We start from the raw sequence: 18,481 nt of genomic DNA, 5'->3' as shown, positions 1-18,481 counted from the left end.
GGATAAATAGTAGCCTATGTCACTCTACAAGTATTGAAATATATCCATGCAAAAAATCACGTCGATCCGTTGCTCCGTTACGACTTGATTGAAGGACAAACCAACAAAAAACACACTTTCGCATTTATAATATGGGTAGTGATTTTTCTTAAAGTCTAGGTTAAACCCTATAATAAAAACATATAACTAAGATCTTTTGTTAGATTTTAGTCTTTTTTGAAGTTAACTAAGTAAATGGCCATAAAACCCCATTCTTAAATAACAAACTAGAGCAGCCGAAAAAATAAGAGGCAATTTTAAGTGAAATTTAGCAATGTACTTGGCACTGAACCGGGTTAAAAACTATAGACATATTTAAGGCGTCAGAGAGCGATTTATTGTTTAAGCAAACCACTAGATAAAACATGTACGGGCTATTTTTAGGGTTCTGTACTTCAAAAGGAAAAAAGAACCCTTATAGGATCATTTAGTTGTCAATCTGCCCGCCTGTCGTGTAGAATACAAGATACATATTGAAGCAATACAAGAGGATGCAAAGATGGTCCTATTGCTAAAGCAATCTCTTACAGGCAACCTTTGGTGAAAGAATTAAATGGCTATGTTCAACTTATACCTTGAATCTTAATCATAGATAATGAATACTAACTTTTTGCTAACTTTTTTTTCATTGGGGGAGGAGGAAAATCCTGAAGGATACCCCGGTGTTTCGGGCATGCCAGACTCCATTGGCCACAAGCCAGGGTATGCATATCTACATATGAACTTATTTTCTGGCAGGTCATAATGAAAAATAAGCATTGATTTATTACAACTAGGGTAAGCAAGGCTGTTATGCCTCTATGAGCTGCACGCCACTGTCCATTGGGGATGCTTTCTCACGGCCTACGGACTAAAAACCTCCGCTCTTTCGCTTTATCTTTCAGGGAAGCAACTTTAAAATCCACTTTGATTTATACCTACTGATAAAATCATAGTTTAACGCTAACCGTAACTTTACTTTAACCATCTAAATAAATTTATCCTAACGTTAACGTCACGAGAGTTTAAGGGAACGAAGCTGGGATTAGCTTATTCTTTTGTTCCATGGTTTAACCTTAAAAGTTAGCAAAAGAAACCCACAAGAAACTTGTTGGATATTTCAAAATCTTGTTCATGTAAAAGCAATTACAGATAATACCTATGTAACTGCCTACTATCCATTGTTTACTACAAATAAGAATCCATAAAAAGACTTTTCCCTTATAATACCTCAGGGGAGAACATAATATCCTAAAGAGGATTGAAAATATCGCGCATTTTTCCTCGCTAGCAAACGGGAGGCAATCTCCACTATACAATACACTGAATACAGGTATCTATGTCAACTGTCAACGATAACCAAGATCCCAAAACTATTATGGACCAAGAGACCGTGGTAAATACTGAAGAAGTGCTAGACAAACAATACTGCTCGAGTTAGAAGACCACTGATTTTTTTGTTTGGGTAAGAACTGTCAGGGATGGCGTAAGTGGGCCCGCAAAAATGTGGCTACGACGATAAGGACACGAAAACTATCTGTTTCCCTTTTGCAATAGTCTCGTACCAAAACGTAACAGTTTATCTTCTCTAATAATGTCACAAGTTGTTTAGTGGGTCTGTGCTGATTATCCAAAAAAAATTTCAAAAGAAAAATAAAACCGACTTCAAAAACCACAAACACTAAAAAGTACAAAATAATTTTTGTTTAGCTACACGTGTAATGTACCTAGGTATGAAGTCGAGCGAGCATATTAAAACAAAATTAGAAATCCAAGAGTGAAGCTCGCCCGACTTCACACCTCGTACACCACGACCTAGGTACATTACACGTGTAGCTAAACAAAAATTATTTTGTACTTTTTAGTGTTTGTGGTTTTTGAAGTCGGTTTTATTTTTCTTTTGAAAATTTTTTATTTCACACTTTTTAGTGGCCCCACTGTACTATAATATGCTATGCCCAGTTAAAACCCTACTGTTTACTAAGCTATTACACTGATCGCGAGTAATTTGCTCTTATCCATTGAGGAGTTCTGTTCTCCATCTTCGAAGATATTCATCAGATCTTCACCAAATTTATATGGGACCACCTGCACAATATACCCTTTCAAACAAAAAAAAATTTTTTCCAAATCGGTCCAGGGGTCTTTGAGTAATCGGGGAACATACATAAAAAAAAAAAAAAAGATTCCGACGAATTGAGAACCTCCTCCTTTTTTGGAAGTCGGTTAAAAATATGCCTATGTCTATTGTCAACTACACCTGAACAACAAATTAATCAAGGATAGAAAGCCATCACAGATCGAGTGGCCGTGGGATATATTAAAAAGGTGCTTTATTAACGCTGAATATTTTTACTTTCCTTTTTTGTAATCTACAAAAATGTTGCAGTCTTGAGCTCCTTGGTGGAATCGTGAGTTAATCAATTTTTAAAATAAAATATTGGATAAGAAGCTCTTGATAAAAGCTAAGGTAAGGATGTTTAAAGTTCAAATACTCAGACCATCCGAAATTACTTGGCAGATCACCTGAACCACCACGCGGCTTAGCGTAAATTTCTGACTTTTTAACAAGCATCTCCTCCTAATTTGTCACTATCTCTCCAACTATTATCGATGTGGCTCAATTTTCATTTCAAGGACATACCAGCCGTACACACGCGATTTCATTCCCTTATGACCTTTAACACGAGTCTGTCGGTGACTGATAATGTTAAACGCACCTGCTGGAAAATCGGTTTAGTTTGTAAAATATTGGTCTCATCAAAATAATTATAAGTTGAATTTATGGTGCCGAGATATTTATAAATTATACTAGTAGCTGGTGCCCGCGACTTTATTCGCGTGGATTTAGTTAATAAGGAATCCCGTGGGAATTCTTTGATTTTGGTGAAATAAAAAATAGCCTATATCTTTAACTATAACCATGCAAAAAATACACGTTAACTTTACTCGGAGTTAAAAAAGTCTCGTTTTATTTTTAACCTCCGACCCAAAAAGAGGGGTGTTATAAGTTTGACGTGTGTATCTGTGTATCTGTCTGTGGCATCGTAGCGCCTAAACGAATGAACCGATTTTAATTTAGTTTTTTTTGTTTGAAAGGTGGCTTGATCGAGAGTGTTCTTAGATATCATCCAAGAAAATCAGTTCAGCCGTTTGAAAGTTATCAGCTTTTTTCTAGTTACCGTAACCTTCACTTGTCGGGGGTGTTATAAATTTTTAATTTACACTTGTAACTTGTCTGCCAAAGTCTTATACTTTGACTGTGCTCACAGCCTGTCCGGCTTTGTCTGGCTTTGTTTGGTTTTCGTTGGGGCAACGCGGGGCTCAAACACTAGTTTATTAGAATCAATAGAGCGTATACGAGCGAACGGTCTCAGGCTGGCATTTTCCAAAATCGGTAACACGCTGTAATGTATTTGCGCAGGCCAGAGATCTATACAGAATTTAACTATAAATATACTCGTGCTGGGGTGTACTAATATGTTATTCTATAAGTATCTTGTGTAATATCATTAATATGCCTTTCATACCCCACAGGATAAAGCAATGCAATCCTAATTTGCATTTAGATCGACAAGTTTTCGTGTCGCTACGAAGTAACAGCTTTACTTATTCGGTATGGAAACTTGAATCTGTTTTCCAGGAACTGTGGAAATGCTTTCAAATATAAAAGCCTTCTTTTACCTACATTTAACTAGGTTAGTGGGTTTGAAAGGATTCGAATATTGCCGAGTTTATACCGAGATATGCCGATTCAAGTCAACGAAGAGCTTCGGATATCGATTATGGACAATTATATGTTTCAAAGGAAACCTGTGATACTTCCGAGGAAAACCACGATTATAAATAAATAATCATTTAAATTTTCAATAAATATATTCAAAAATTAGGTTGAGTCACTGATGCCTAAAATATGTTATACAAAACTGCTGTATGTTTCACATACCTACTTATTTCACTAACAAGGTACCTCCATGTCTAACTTTTAACTTTAGGAACACTAAGTACTTATTACAATAATTTTAAAATAGTAGAGGTATGAGAGATATTTGGTAAATTGCAACCAATTTTTTTTTTAATTAAAGATAGCAAGCAAATGAGCAGGCGGGTCACTTAATACCACCACTCATTAACATTGGCAGCACTGAGAACCGCCAATGCGTTGCCGGCCGTTCAGGAATTTGTTGGTCCGCCCCTTGAATAACCCCATGTTGTAATCTAGTGGGAACACCGAAGGGAGTTGGTTCCACAGTTTGCATGTGCGTGGATTGAAGGATCTGGCACAATGGGTGGGCGAAGTGCACCAGGCACCCAGGTGGTGAGGCTGAAACTGGCTACGCTATCAATTCTACGATGATCGTAAGTAATTAACTCGTAGCTTTCATGGAAACTCGCTCCCTGAAAACATCACTACTCATGGCTCACAGTCGAGAAGCGTTAGCAGATTAGATCACTAATGAATTGTATAATAAAAATCGTTTTATTCGACAATGCCGCACCTAGCGTCGTTCAAAGTAATCTGGATAGTAGTGACCTTCCACGACTAATTGTTTCCGTTTGCCTATTAACTTGATACTTAAATAAAAATACATATACTGAGGCTGAGACCTATCAGAGTAAACTAGAGTGAGGAAACTCTCGGTTTGATCCTCAATCGACGATCTAGCAAATATTAGGCTATGGGTGACGTGAAATCCAAGAAACCTAGTCGCTTTATAGCCTAGACCTAACTTTCAGACCTAAGATAGTTATAAAATGAGACCGATTTATATATCTAACATAAATCTGTCTCGTTTCAAGTCTAAATCTGAGCAAAGTTAAAGCACCTTATAGATCTAAGCATGAATCCCAAATATTGAATCCCGATTTCAAACTGTTGTGAGTTTTCATATGACTTGGGCGCAATTTGGTAACAACGATAACACATTGACCAGCACTTGAAGAAGGCATTGAGCGGATGTGTATTGGAGCCATTAGAGAGAGAAAAGGACTGGCGATTTAGGACCTAAGAGGTGGCTGTTACCTAAAAGCATTTTGAGTACTACGTTATTCGACCCGGGTTTTCGCAAACAAACCAAAGTTAGCTAAATGTTCATAGAGTAAACAGCTATTCAATTTCACCTAAGTACTACAAAAGACTAGACCAGCACATCAGTCTTGATAAATGTCAAGGAGCAAACACTATTACAAAAAAAAAAAGTTTTCCAATAGTAGGTAGGGGTGCACGACATCATAAAATATAACTGTCTTGGAGCTGGCGCCGGTGCATCTAAATGGTGAACATGCGACTGGCCGGATCGATGGCGACCCCTTTACCGACCAATGCACCTAGCTGGCCCGGGAAAACCGTACTGACTAAATTGCGTATTACATAAGCATTTTGTATTAGTTTTGTGCTTGTACAATAGTTTTCACCAGACTGTGAATTTTTATACGCGGGCGGGTTTATTATTTTTACTAGAATACTGTTTGATGGATGAGCGCTCAAGCCTGACTGACTATTTTTGTTAATATGAATATAGCTAATATGGATATCTACTGTTAAATTTTTAACCGATCAATGCACTTTACCTGAAGGACGTAATTGAAAGATTTACAGAATGCTGTTTTTATTAATTCAAAAAATATGTGACGGATGAGTCCCCAGTAGTATTTAGCTTTGAGTGTTTTTGCTTGTATAAATACTTAGTTACCTAGGCTAAGAAAACTTTTAAACTTTAAGGGCGTTTGGCAATGCATGACGTGATTTTTAATACTATTCCGGAAAAAATCGTACTTACTAAACTGCATATGACGTACATTTTGTATTACAGTGAGCTTTTTCAATACTTTTTTAGCAGAAAGTGAATTTTTTTATACGCTAGTGGGTTTATTTATTTTTGTGGGACATTGTTTGATGGATGAGCACTCAGCCCTGTCTGTTTGATTGAGTATTTTTGTTAGAATGAATAAATTGTTAGGTTTTTTTAGTAGAGTCGAATGTGACTCCTTTTGCCGGGAAAACAGAAACCGACTAAAATAATACTAGTAACTGGAATTTTATATTTACAGTTTTGCGCCTAAAATATACTTTTTTATACGCGCGAGACCCGATCTATTGTAGAGCTGTTTATTTAATTTTAGTAGTAGAAATAGTTTGATGGATGAGTACTGAGCAATATTTGACCGTGTTTTGATTGCAAGTTGACCTTTTCGATAAAGAATAAAAATGGCTATCCACCAGGAACGTGCGATAAATAAGAACGTTGGACTAAAAACTCAGCCATATGTTTGATCTATTTCGTTATGAATATCTGTTTAGAGATTTGTTAGCAAGTTGACTTTTTCGACAGTAGAGTAAAGATGGCCATCCACCAGGAATTTGCGATAAAGACTAGATAAACTCAGCCACAGACTAGAACGTGTTATTTCATGATTTATGAATATCTTTTTTAGAGATTTGTTTGCAAGTTAACCTTTTCAAAAATAAAGTAAATATGAATATCCAGCAGGGAAGTACGATAAAGTCGAACAGTAAACTATAAAAAAACTCAGCCAATAACATTGATGCATTGTTCTAACTTTGGAGAACATAACTCTGGGGAATGGATTTAATTAGTTGGTACCCGATGGTCCGAGAGCTACTAGACAGTTACCTAAAAGGAACCAAATTAAAATTTGTGGCTATTCCAAAGGCAGGTCTAATATACCACACTCAATAGCTACGCGAATTCCTGTCTCAGTGGCTATGTACGAGTAATTTACTTTTGGACTACGAAAAGTGTTCTATAAATAACTGTCAAACTCCTAAATTTTTATTCATCGTCAACCGATAGAGGCCTACGGCTGGACTTTACAAAGCTGCGTGACCCCAACGCTGCAGCCGCGCTGCCTCCTCGTGGCACTTGGCGACAAAGAAGACACCCTTAATATACTGATGTTCTCTGTTGTAGCAAATGAGTCTTTGTTGGCTGAATTTCAGATAATATTGGTAGCACTGCAAGCATAATAGCGTGATAATGTCACCCAATGAGAATTATTGCAATGCAATCATTGTGATCAATGATTGTATCATTTACGTAACGTAAGAGGTAATTTACGAGTCTGCCAAACTATGGTAGAATCATATTATAAAATCACTAGATGATGGCTTACATTTTTTTAAATTATAGACTAGCGCTTGGCTGCAATCAGAGGTTCAGGCAAGTGATGATGCAGCCTAAGACGGAGCGCGCTTGCTTAGATGCCTATTCACTCTTGACTTAAGGGTACCCATATTAAAACTGGAGGAGTAACTGATACCGGAAAGGCGTCCCATATCCTAACGGTTCGGATAAGAAACAAGGAAGCAAATCGCTTCGTATATGTCCGTGGATTTCAACTAAGTATGAATGAATTGATATTGACGATACCTTGCGGTTCGATGGTAGAAAGATGGAAAAGGAACCAGGTCATATGAAGTGATATGAACATAACCCACCTGTCTCTTCATAAAGAAAATCCCCTTAATTAATGTCGGCATTGATATTTGCCTACTCATCTATACCTAAGCTTCAGGTCAACACTACTTAATCCACATTCCGTTACGACTACCCTCTCATATTTCACGTTTGCCCTACATTCCCCAACCTTACCAGTTCCATTAGTGTTTGTATCGCTACACGGTTATTCAACTTCTTTTGAGCTAAAAAGAAATAAAATGTCATCCTATATCCTACCCTTATAAATGCGAAAGTATGTTTGTTTGTTGGTTTATTGGCTTGTCCTTCTATCACTTTGCATCGGAGCGAAGTGATTTTGCATGGGTAGGTATAGTAAACTAGGAGAATAACTATAGGCTAACATCTTATCCCGGAAAATCAAAGAGTTCCCACGGGATTTTTCAAAAGCCGCGGGCATCAACTAGTAATATTGTAAATGCCAAAGTGTAGTATCTCACCGTCTGTCAGTTCGATTTCACGGCCACACCACGGTACAGTTACAGCTTGCATTCCGGGAAAGGACGTAGGCTACTTTTTATCCCAAAATATCAAAGTTACCGAGGGATTTTTGAAAATATAAATCCACGCGGGCGAAGCAAGGCGAATCAGCTAGTTTATTGAAATACCGAAAGATCAATACCAGAACGTAGATAAAATTCGATAAAGGCATAACTTCGTTAACAGGGCTCTCTCCGTCACTCGTTTCATACAATCGTAGTTCTAATTTCATTTGAATATTAAGCAACCAAAGTCCATGAAATTTTGCAGACATATTCTAGAAACTAATATCTGTGTCTGTGGTGTTTTAGATTTTTCTAAAAATATGTTGTTTTAAAATTACAGGGGCTCAAAGATTTGTATGAAAATTTTTAAGACCGCATAACTTTGAAACCGAATATTTTAACAGAAATCTGGAAAACCACAGACATAGATATTAGTTTCTAGAATATGTCTGCAAAATTTCATGGACTTTGGTTGCTTAATATTCAAATGAAATTGGAACTACGATTGTATGAAACGAGTGACGGAGAGAGCCTCTTAAATAAGAAGCCACGGCACGTGTCAGGGATTGAATTGAACCGTACCTAGTCTTATGTACGGAATTCGAGATATCTCGAAGTCAGCGAGCTTTATTGCCAAAATACGTCCCTTGCCCTCTAAGAGCTTATCTCGGCAAGACTAGCGCACGCAATATTATACAGCCCAACAAGCGACACGCCCAAGAGGAGACAGAAATGCAGAAATGTCTGATAGAGATCTAATATAATTTCAGTTTGATTTAGGTTTTTAAAAATCCTTTTGAACATAACTTTTTTGATTTTTAGGGAACCAAAGTATTTTTTACGTAATACAAATGTAGTTTTTCGACTGAGTGATCAAATGCCGTGGCAAGGAGACGGTGTGCAGCCGTAACACCCTTCAGGTGAAGGGATGGTGCCACGCCGCGTAGCTTCTCGATGTAACCGCGCAGTTCGAAGCCTTCTATAGAACTCGAATTGAATTACGTAATACCTAAGCGTAGCTTTTGGACAGAGTAGAAGTTGCAAAGTTATACCGCGCCTAGTTGAAGTGGTGGTGCCACGTAGCTTTTCGATGTTCCTATAGCGGGTACCCGAATAGCATTACTTACTTTTGGACCAAGTGGTCAAATACCATGTCAGAGAGACGTTATGCAGTTATATCATCCCTCAGTTGAAGAAGTAGCACCACGTACCTTTTCGATATAGCCGCGCAGTTCAAAGCCTCCTACTTAAAAGTGCCCGAATTGCATTACTTAATAAACGTTCGGACTGAGTGGTTATATACCGTCCGTGGCGGAGGGGAACTTTGTACAATTATATCACCCCGCATTTGAAGGGTGGTGCCGCGCAATTCTAAACTTCCTATTGTACCCGAATGGCATTATGTAATAAACGTACAAGCCTGCGTCTGGCAAGCATAAACCTTATCTATCGCTATCGACCTTGGGCCCATCGCCAGTCTGCTTCCACTCCGATATTACACGAAATTAGGGCCGTTAGACGTAATCGATTTTCTCATCAGCTGCCGCGTTTTTATTCGTTTTACGTTTAACGTTTTACGTCACATGAAAACGTTTTATTTGTTACGTAATAAAAAAGTTATTTTTCTTATCTTCTACTTAAAGGCTCCAGTTACACAATGACCCAATGCTATCGGTAAGCACCAGCCATTGTGCGAAACTGAAACGCTGTTACAGAATTGCGCCAAAATTTGTTTGAACGCCTATACAATCCAGCGCTGGCTGTAAAAACATTGGCCAAGTAGCCCCGTACAATATGAGTACACGTTGGCTGAGTGTATAGCCCTGTAGGTTGGTTCAATGTGTATAAGCTCTTTACAGGATCTTGATTTCGCTCGGACTTAACCTGTATTCGTAGTTCGTTTGGGCATCGTATTACAGAATTGTTTTAAATTAGAAACAGTTATTGTTAGACTTAGTAGAGCCTATTCTATGCAAGCCACTGCACTGGTGCAAAAATTCTAGATATAGGAATGGTAAGTATGCTTTTTAGGGTTCCGACTTTTCTACCCAAAGGGTAAAAACGGAGCCCTATTAATGTTGCTCTGCTGTTTGTTTGTCTGTCCGCGTGTCAAAGGTCTCTAGCTGATAGACTAAATGAGTTAAAAAGCTGAAATTTTGGTATTTGCTGTAAAACGTTGACCCAAAACTAAATATAGAATTAGAAATTTAATTAAATTATTTTATGCAGTTGCTAATTGCTATGTTCTGCTAGATAACAAAATGAAGGCAGACGTTATATAACATGGTTACCTATGTTACGTAACCATGTTACATGAAACTTGTAAGTAAATCTTCATTAAACTGTGGTACCAGCGGAGTGCATTGCAGCCTGGCGCTCGGGCGCTCCTGAATAATATCCTCATTACCTACTGCACGACTTAGTAACTACACTACAACGTCTGTAATACGTTGTAGCACAAAATATATAACAGAACTACTCGTAGGTAGTTACTGCGTGCCAAATTATTAAATGTGTTGTTAAGGAATTACCTAGAATTAAAACTTAAAAATTTTTAAATGTCTGATAACCACTTGGGTGCTGTACTTCGACCGCCCATGGTGTCAGATCTTTTTCGACGCAGAAGCAAACTGTGGAAATATTCCAAACTCCCTTCGGCGGTATTCCTACTAGATTTTAACATGTAGTTATTCAAGGGGCGCACCGACAAATTCTTGAAAGGCCTGCATTAGTGGTTCCTCTGGTACAGCAAATTTTCACGGGTGTCGGTAATTACTTAACATCAGAGGGCCCACACACAACGAAACACAAGCAAACGAGTAGTCGTTTGCTTGTAATTTTTATAATTACGAAGAAACAGATATAAAATTAAAATTTATAAAAACCCACAACAAACTCAATGCCCCCTCAGAATAACAAACAGAACCGAGAAATACGATTGCAGCGACCTTTTATGGGCTTAAACTCATAAACTTATCGGTTCAGAATTCAGATTAATAAATAGAACTTAGTTCTGGATTGGAAAAGTTGGACAACCTCAAGACAACATCCAACGAAGATCCAATCCATCCGGAGTTAGAACATATCTCGAGTTTAGTATATCAGCGATTGTCTATTAAATTTGACCATTAGACACGGCATAGCCGGCCGGATTCAGTCGGCAGCGGCTACCCACGGCGGCTTATAAGGACACGCTCTCATTCCCGACATCCTACGGGAAGCGTGGCCACTTGCGTCAGTGGCTGAGGTCCTTGCTAGACGATCCGTCAGACGATTACAAGCGAGTATGTATGACTATCGTTAGAGAGATGAGAACAGGACTAGCTGACAACTGTAAGGTTATTTTTAAAAATTGATTTGAGTTGTCAAAAATAATATAAAATTATTAATTTATCTAATGCAGGTAGTTTGATAAAATCGATATTTGGCTCATTCGATGTCATACAATCTGTTGCTAGGAGGCCAACAAGATTGAACTTGCATAAATACGGGTGTTTCGAAGGTTTTAGTTCAGTCTCCTTCCGAGATTCGGAGCGATATCGCATATTTTCGGTATTTGGATTGTGAACTGAATAATTAGATGTTGTGATAGCAATCACGCTCTAATCAAATTATTTATTTTGGCATTAGTTTGTTTAGATTAAAACTCTCGGATAACCTCTACACATTGAACTTGTGTTTTTTGTGTTGGTTTGAGAGGACATTCCAATAATTCGATAAAAATATTAACTAATACCTGCTTTTTCTGAGTGACGCCAATACTATGTTTAAAAAGGGTTCAGATCGAAGTGGCATGTCTGTAGGACCACAGAACCGATGAACCCGTTAGTTATATGAACGAAGCCGTACTGGGAAGAAAAATCTGGGAAGGCGTTTGCCGCTGCACTGATCAGACGACATCGTTATAAAATCGTCTGACAGATTTGGGCAAGATTGGCACAACACCGTAATGAGTGATGTGTTTATGCACATCAGGAAGCACATTACATATTATGTATGTTGAGCGATGGACGAAAATTAACGTTTGATGAAGAAGAGATACGGAGTTTGGGAGGTATGCATCGCACAGGCGTCTGCCTTAGCGGGCTAACGGACAATGGTGCCTATCCAAAAAGGGTTGTTCAAGTATTTTAGGAAAAAACCGAAACATCATCGCCACACTTAGGTTTGCTTAGACAATTTTCAGGCAATTCGCGAAGGAGGGCAATGTGAAGCGAAGAGTAGGGGTGACGAGCGAAGCAAATGCGGACATCTGTATAAAAAGCGTCGTCTTTTTGGTTTTGATTCTAAAGACATTAAGCTAGGCTTAGCATACATTAGGCTTGACGAAATTCGCGAAGCAAAAGTCGAAGATTTGGTCTTTGATTAAAGTCGTTCCGCATTGTCTAGGCTTACGGTATGTATTTTAGCTTTTGACTATAAAACCAGGATAAACTTTGGCATAGGTGTAGGGCGTAATCGAACTTAGGTTTTTTGAAGAGGACAGATCAACAATTTTTTGTCTTCTCACTTTTGTTCTAAGAGAAAGTAAAAGGAGAAGTCAGCTTTTGAGCGGATATATAGTTCAGAGAGCTATATATCTCTAGTCATCTAATACTAAAAATTTAATATGCTTAGTTACTTATACAACGAGGAACTTGTTACATATTAAAACTTTCATCTAAATTTGCATTCTGCACATATTAAAATTTGCCTTTTGCTCGTACATTTTATAAGGACGCAGTATAACTAAATGAGAATCTTTTGAATAGCGCGAACGCCAATGTGGGCAAAAAACGAGACCGGCTAAGTTATTCAAGTTGGTCCCATTCATCCTGCGATGTGTGAAGTGAATCACACAATGATTATCATGGGATGGGTTATAAGGTCGGTCTATTCTCGTGTCGGCAAAGGCCGTAACTATGCGCTCTGTGGCCATTCTTTATCGGGTTTGTAATGAATATAAATTATACACATAGTAATGGAGTACCTAATCAGATCATCATCATGATCTGATCAACCTATCGCCGCCTCACTCTGAAGACAGGTCTCCTCTCAGAATGAGAACAGTTAGGGCATAGTCCGCCACACTGACCCTGTGGCCTGTGCTGATTGGCAGACTTCACACACCTTTGAGAACATACGGAGAACTCTCAGGCGTGCAGGTTTCCTCACGATGTTTTTCCTTCACGGTTAAAGCAAACGATACTTAACTAACTAATGTTATAAATGCAAAAGTGTGTCTGTCTGTCTGCTAGGTTTTCACTGTCCATCCGTTTTACCAATTTTGACAAAACTTGGTATAGAGATGTAGCTTATATCCCGGGGATGGACAGAGGTTACTTTTTCAGGAAAATCAAAGAATTCCCACGGGATTAAAAAATATCACATAGGCAAAATCACAGGCATGATCTTTTCGAACAGAGATATCTTGCTTCCCTTATACGGGTACAAATGAGATTTTTAAAAAACTACTTTTTGGATTTATCCACGGCTATGAAGTCGCGGACATCATCTAGTTTAATAGGTACGTCTATGAATATGTCTGGCAAAGAGAGATATGTTCTACAAGTGCAACATAGGTATAAGAAAGGACAGGAAACGCATAGAACACTGAGGTGAGGATATATTATATTATTATGATAGATGTCCGCAATAAAACACAACCTACTCGCGCGTGTAGGTATTTTTCCTACACGCCACCGGTGCAGCAATGATATAGAATACCAAAGATAGAGAGGTCCTTAAAAAACTTGAATTTAGTCAGACTGTGCTTATTACTTTTAATGGCAGGTATACCTTCAATAGCTGTCACATTACATAATTAGGGAACCTTCAAAGCCGCAAAGTGCGCAGCGCTGCAGCCGCGCGGCACTTTGAAGGCGCCCTTTGAAGTGGCGTTGGGCAAGGCATATAGTTCAAAAAACTGATAGACGTTGGGGTCCCAAGGTGCTCGAATGGCGACCTCGCACCGGAAAGCGCAGTGTTGGAAGACCCCAAGGTGGACAGACGACATTAAACGAATCGCAGGAAGCCGCTGGACGTCTATCGGTTGATAATGATGATGATGATACAAAGTTCCTTAGAAATGTGTGGCCTATTTACAGTACACTATGATTATAGCCTACAGCGCTCCGGGCTAATCCCTAGTGGATACCAAATCCTAAAAGTATACTCACAAAAAATTAGAAATATGTCCGAATTGTTCAGAGCGGTGTCGGTTTTGACGCGAATCGACAGGGGACCACGTGTATACGCCTGGAGGGCCATGTTTGCAGAATTTGAGCAGTTTAGAGCTGGCGTTCATAAATAAAACATCTGACGGCAATATCTCTAACGCGGCTCCTTCAAATTGTAATAAAAGAAACTGTATGAAGCTTTCATGAAAAATTACAGCATGAGAAGATTGGGCATATATTTTCATTTAGGCGATTTATATTCTGTAACATTATCTGTATAAGGTAAGCTTTACAACGCAGTGTCTAAGTTTTTTTTTTTTGGTTCTGCTGTGAAGCAAATAAAGTTGAAGCGACACTTTGTCTATCAGATGACAGATTACGTATCTTTTCACAAAAGTGACATACCTACTTAATTTATCTAAGTAGATAAGGTATGAACTAAAGCTATGGTTCCAAACGCGCCCAGGTCTGAGAAGAGCCGACAACAAACTCACTCCTTTACAAGTATACGTGCACGTACTGCCGTGCCGTTTTTATCACTAGTTATGTATTTCCGACTATCTGAACAACTTTCGTAAACTTAGTAGATATTGGGTACCCAGCTAAAACACAAGAGTCCTTTCGTCAGCTCTCATTGGTTTAACATATATCTAGGGTTTAGTGTATCAATGCGGCGAGGTAACCTTGGGCAAAGATGAGCGCGTCTTGGAGCGTGCTTGTGTCCTCTGGCACAAATGCGGATGCGCTCAATTGGCGTAGTGGCCGGTATCGAACCGCGGTAAACACCGCGCAAGGCTGCATACGCGTTTTGCCGACTTGGTCAAATATTCATTAGGACGGTATTTGAACTTATTGGCCTATTTAGACAAAATCCATCCATACTAATATTATAAATGCGAAAGTGTGTCTGTCTGTATGTCTGCTAGCTTATCAAAGCCCAACAGCTTAACCGATTTTGATGAAATTTGGTACAGAGTTAGCTTACATCCCGGAGAAGGTCATAGGCTACTTTTTATCCCGAAAAATCGAAGAGTTCCCACGAGATTCTTAAAAGCCCATCCGCTTAGCTGATTTATATGAAAGGTACAGAGGTAGCTTGCGTCATTGAAAATCAAAAAGTTCCTGCGGGATTTTCGAAAAACCTAAATCCACGAAGGACGAAGTCGCAGGCAACATTTAGTAATTAAATATTTTAAAGAAGTGTGATGCGCAGGGCACATAGTTTGAAAAATCGATAAGACGTTGGGGTCCCAAGGTGATAGAATGGCAACCTCGGACTGGAAAGCGCAGCGTTGACAGACCTGCCACTGGGGCAGATTTAGGCGACGGAAGACCGCGACGTGTGTGGTAGTCCCTACAAGTGACCTACATCCGGACGTCTATCCATGTCTGGCGATGATGATGATGGTGAATTAAATAATGGGCATGGTGCCTAGGTCAAAAATAAATTATTTTTTGGTAGGTAATTATTATTAAATAACAGATCTTCCAAAATTCGTAAAATCCACATTCGCTGCTAGTTTTTAGTTTGCTTACCATTTTAAATTACCGATTTTACTAAAAAAGTTAAGTTAAGATAAGATAGTTAAGTCCAATTACGTCAAATGTGTATGACGTTATATCTGTGTAATTCATACAAGCTACCATACTAAGTAAGCGTTTTGACGTTTGATAAAAAGTCCCTGATTTGAGTAGAAGTCATCATCCCTATTATGTCACACATAAAAATTTTGTCAAATATTTATCAATACACTTGCACTATTGAATTTGAAGTTAGATGTATCAACTATTCATTAAGAAACAACTATTTCAGCCAAATTTTTTCTATTAGAAGTTTGAACCCACTTCATTACCACCCCAATAAAACTTATATCATTATATTTTGTGATTAATGGAATTGGTCATCTTTGGAGAACATCTGAAGTACCAGATGACCCAACACCGATTTTCAGTGTCACCTTTTATCTGGTAATAATAAATAAACAAAAAAAAAATTACTTAAAGCACTTTAAGGCGTAAAAGAAGAAATAAAAATAAACATGAAAACATTTAAGTAATTAGATTACATTTACATTACATAATAGCACTAAGTTAGTGGTACTTGTTTGAACAAAAATCCAGCGGTTGTCTATCCGTCTGATTCCAGCAAATACTGCTCTACTACATGACACCTATGACACTCATAACTGATGGAAACGTTTTAGTGTGGAAACCAGCCCAGAGAGAAGAATGTCTCTGAATTTGTTCCTGTGGGTTTAGATTTTTTAATTCTATTGAAACTCTTTGATTTTTCTGGGATAAAAAGTATCCAAGATAGGAAGTATGGGTAGGATGGGTATAAATTTGTATGTACCGAATGTTATAACTACAAAAGTGTGGGTCTGTCTGGATGTCTACATCTATCTGTCTCTCCGTTAACTTTTCATGACACATTTGTTTAACTAATTTTGGTATCTATATCTGCTATCCTGGACAGAGATAGACTACTTTTTATCCCAGAAAGTCAGCGAGTTCCCACAAGGACAAACATAAACCTAAACCCACACAGACAAAATCTAATTCTGCATCAAATGGACAGTAGTAGCATCATCAGGCGAAGACCATGTGCCATTTCATTTCCACTTCTAGTACCTAGCTTTAAATTGTGATGTAACTGTCACCATTTTTTTTCAAGAGTATTAAGTGTTAGGATAAGTATTTAAATCCTATTCAAAGCTAACATGGAAGACTTTCAAAGAAATCCCATAGTAAATAATAGATTGTAATACCTTATTAAGCTGAGTGCATTACACATTGTAAAGATGTTCACTTCAAGTTAAAAAATAATTGCTAATCTAGCTTATCTTTTAACTGCAACAATCTGTTAATGTACAAAAAACCGAATAGTTATAATAATCACAAAGTCTAATTAATGAAATGTGATTTTGTAACAGTACCTAGGTATGGAAAAATGTGTCATTATAAGTAAAAATAAAAAAGTAAGTAGCAAAAAATCGATACTGAAAGTCGATTCATATGCTACGGATTTATCAAAGATATTTCTTTTCTATCGGAATAGAAATTATTGGCATATGAAAGAAATCAATAACCTAGTCCGCCTAGTCTGAATAGTTAGGCAGTATTATGAGTTATCAATTTTTTATCCTACAGTAAACTCTATATTCAAGTTAAGTCGTGGAATAAAGTAGTCTTAAACAATACTTTGTTTTAAAAAGAACATTATCAGCAGTACTTTAATTCAAAATATCGAGAAAAGCCGCCTAAATTGAATATTTTGTTTTGCGTTAGCAAGGGCGTGGTCTTTCGTTATTTACGCAATCTGTAACGGACAAATCTATATTTTTTATAAAACATTAAAGCCTGCACACAAAAAAGTATCACATCAAACCATCTAAATAATAAATTAAGAAGTAAAATCTAATTAAAATCGCACTTACATCGAGAGATTCCTTTGACGCCATTTTCACACACAAACAAATTGACGTTTAAATTGTTGTTGACGTTTGCTATCAAATAATTTCGAATCGATAAAGACTAGTTTGGATACACGCAAAATTATTTTTGTAAAAATTATATCTAAACTTCTGATATTTTAAATAAACAGGAAGATATTGAGTGTTAAAAAGCGGTTTTCGTGATAAAGTGGTATCCTGAAGATATCTGCTAATATTATAATTTACAGATATTCAAAATTATCATTGTTTTTACGATTCGTGTTACGCACTGATGAATTTTCAGGACTGTCAACTTTGAAGTTTAAATTACAAATTGACATTAGAATAAAATGTAAGCAAAACGTATGATCTATAAAATATAAATTAAAAATACACCGATAAAGTAAACTGTATTTATAATTTTGCTACCGCATCGATAAAACCAGTATTCTAAACGTACATAACCCGAGTGGCAATAACTAAAGTGGCAGTGCTAATTAAATAAATATGTTTTTCTTTTTATCAATTCATGCTTACTTAGTTCTTATCAACTACACTTGGATGAATAAATACTCCAACTACAATAATAATTGATAAAATTACATACTACTGTAATTATCCTGTGAACTACGTGTATTTTTTTTAATACTTATAACCTCATGCCTGCGCTAAGTTTTACTTTATAGTATGTGCCAAGCTAGGGATATTTTAATGTTTTAAAGTTAAGGTACAGAAAACAAGATGAGGACGAGAAGATTATCGGCCTTTTTCTGGGCAACGTGTATTATAGCGTTTTTGTTCATATTGTATGTAGTAACAGATCTAAGCTTTAAACTACCCAGCATCAAACCAGCAATGGTTGAACTTGATGATGTAAGTCAACACTTTTCACATATTATAATCTATGA

At 37.5% G+C, this 18,481-nt stretch overlaps 2 protein-coding genes across 6 annotated transcripts in view; one reads left to right on the top strand and one right to left on the bottom strand.

Annotated features, from left to right (window-relative positions):
• LOC123875011 (sodium/potassium-transporting ATPase subunit alpha) overlaps positions 1 to 17,696 on the bottom strand; it is a 93,666-nt gene extending 75,970 nt beyond the window's left edge. For 2 of the 4 annotated variants that reach the window (XM_045920634.1, XM_045920635.1), the window contains exon 1: positions 17,577 to 17,696. Coding sequence is in view for 2 of the 4 variants with exons in the window: in XM_045920636.1 (XP_045776592.1) it covers positions 17,577 to 17,600 (24 nt within the window). In the remaining 2 variants the exon portion in view is untranslated. The remainder of the gene's footprint in view (positions 1 to 17,576) is intronic. The other 2 variants (XM_045920636.1, XM_045920632.1) reach the window with 2 other exon arrangements.
• A 458-nt stretch (positions 17,697 to 18,154) lies between these two features.
• The window catches only part of LOC123875010 (alpha-mannosidase 2), a 33,979-nt gene continuing 33,652 nt past the window's right edge, over positions 18,155 to 18,481 (top strand). For both annotated transcript variants that reach the window (XM_045920630.1, XM_045920629.1), the window contains exon 1: positions 18,155 to 18,446. In XM_045920630.1, coding sequence (XP_045776586.1) covers positions 18,315 to 18,446 — 132 coding nt within the window. In that variant the 5' untranslated portion in view covers positions 18,155 to 18,314. The remainder of the gene's footprint in view (positions 18,447 to 18,481) is intronic.

This window comes from Maniola jurtina, chromosome 19 (genome assembly GCF_905333055.1).
Source record: "Maniola jurtina chromosome 19, ilManJurt1.1, whole genome shotgun sequence".
Classification (NCBI taxonomy): domain Eukaryota; kingdom Metazoa; phylum Arthropoda; class Insecta; order Lepidoptera; family Nymphalidae; genus Maniola; species Maniola jurtina.
Note: the sequence above shows the minus strand (reverse complement) of the source record. Positions and strands in the feature narration are given on the sequence as shown.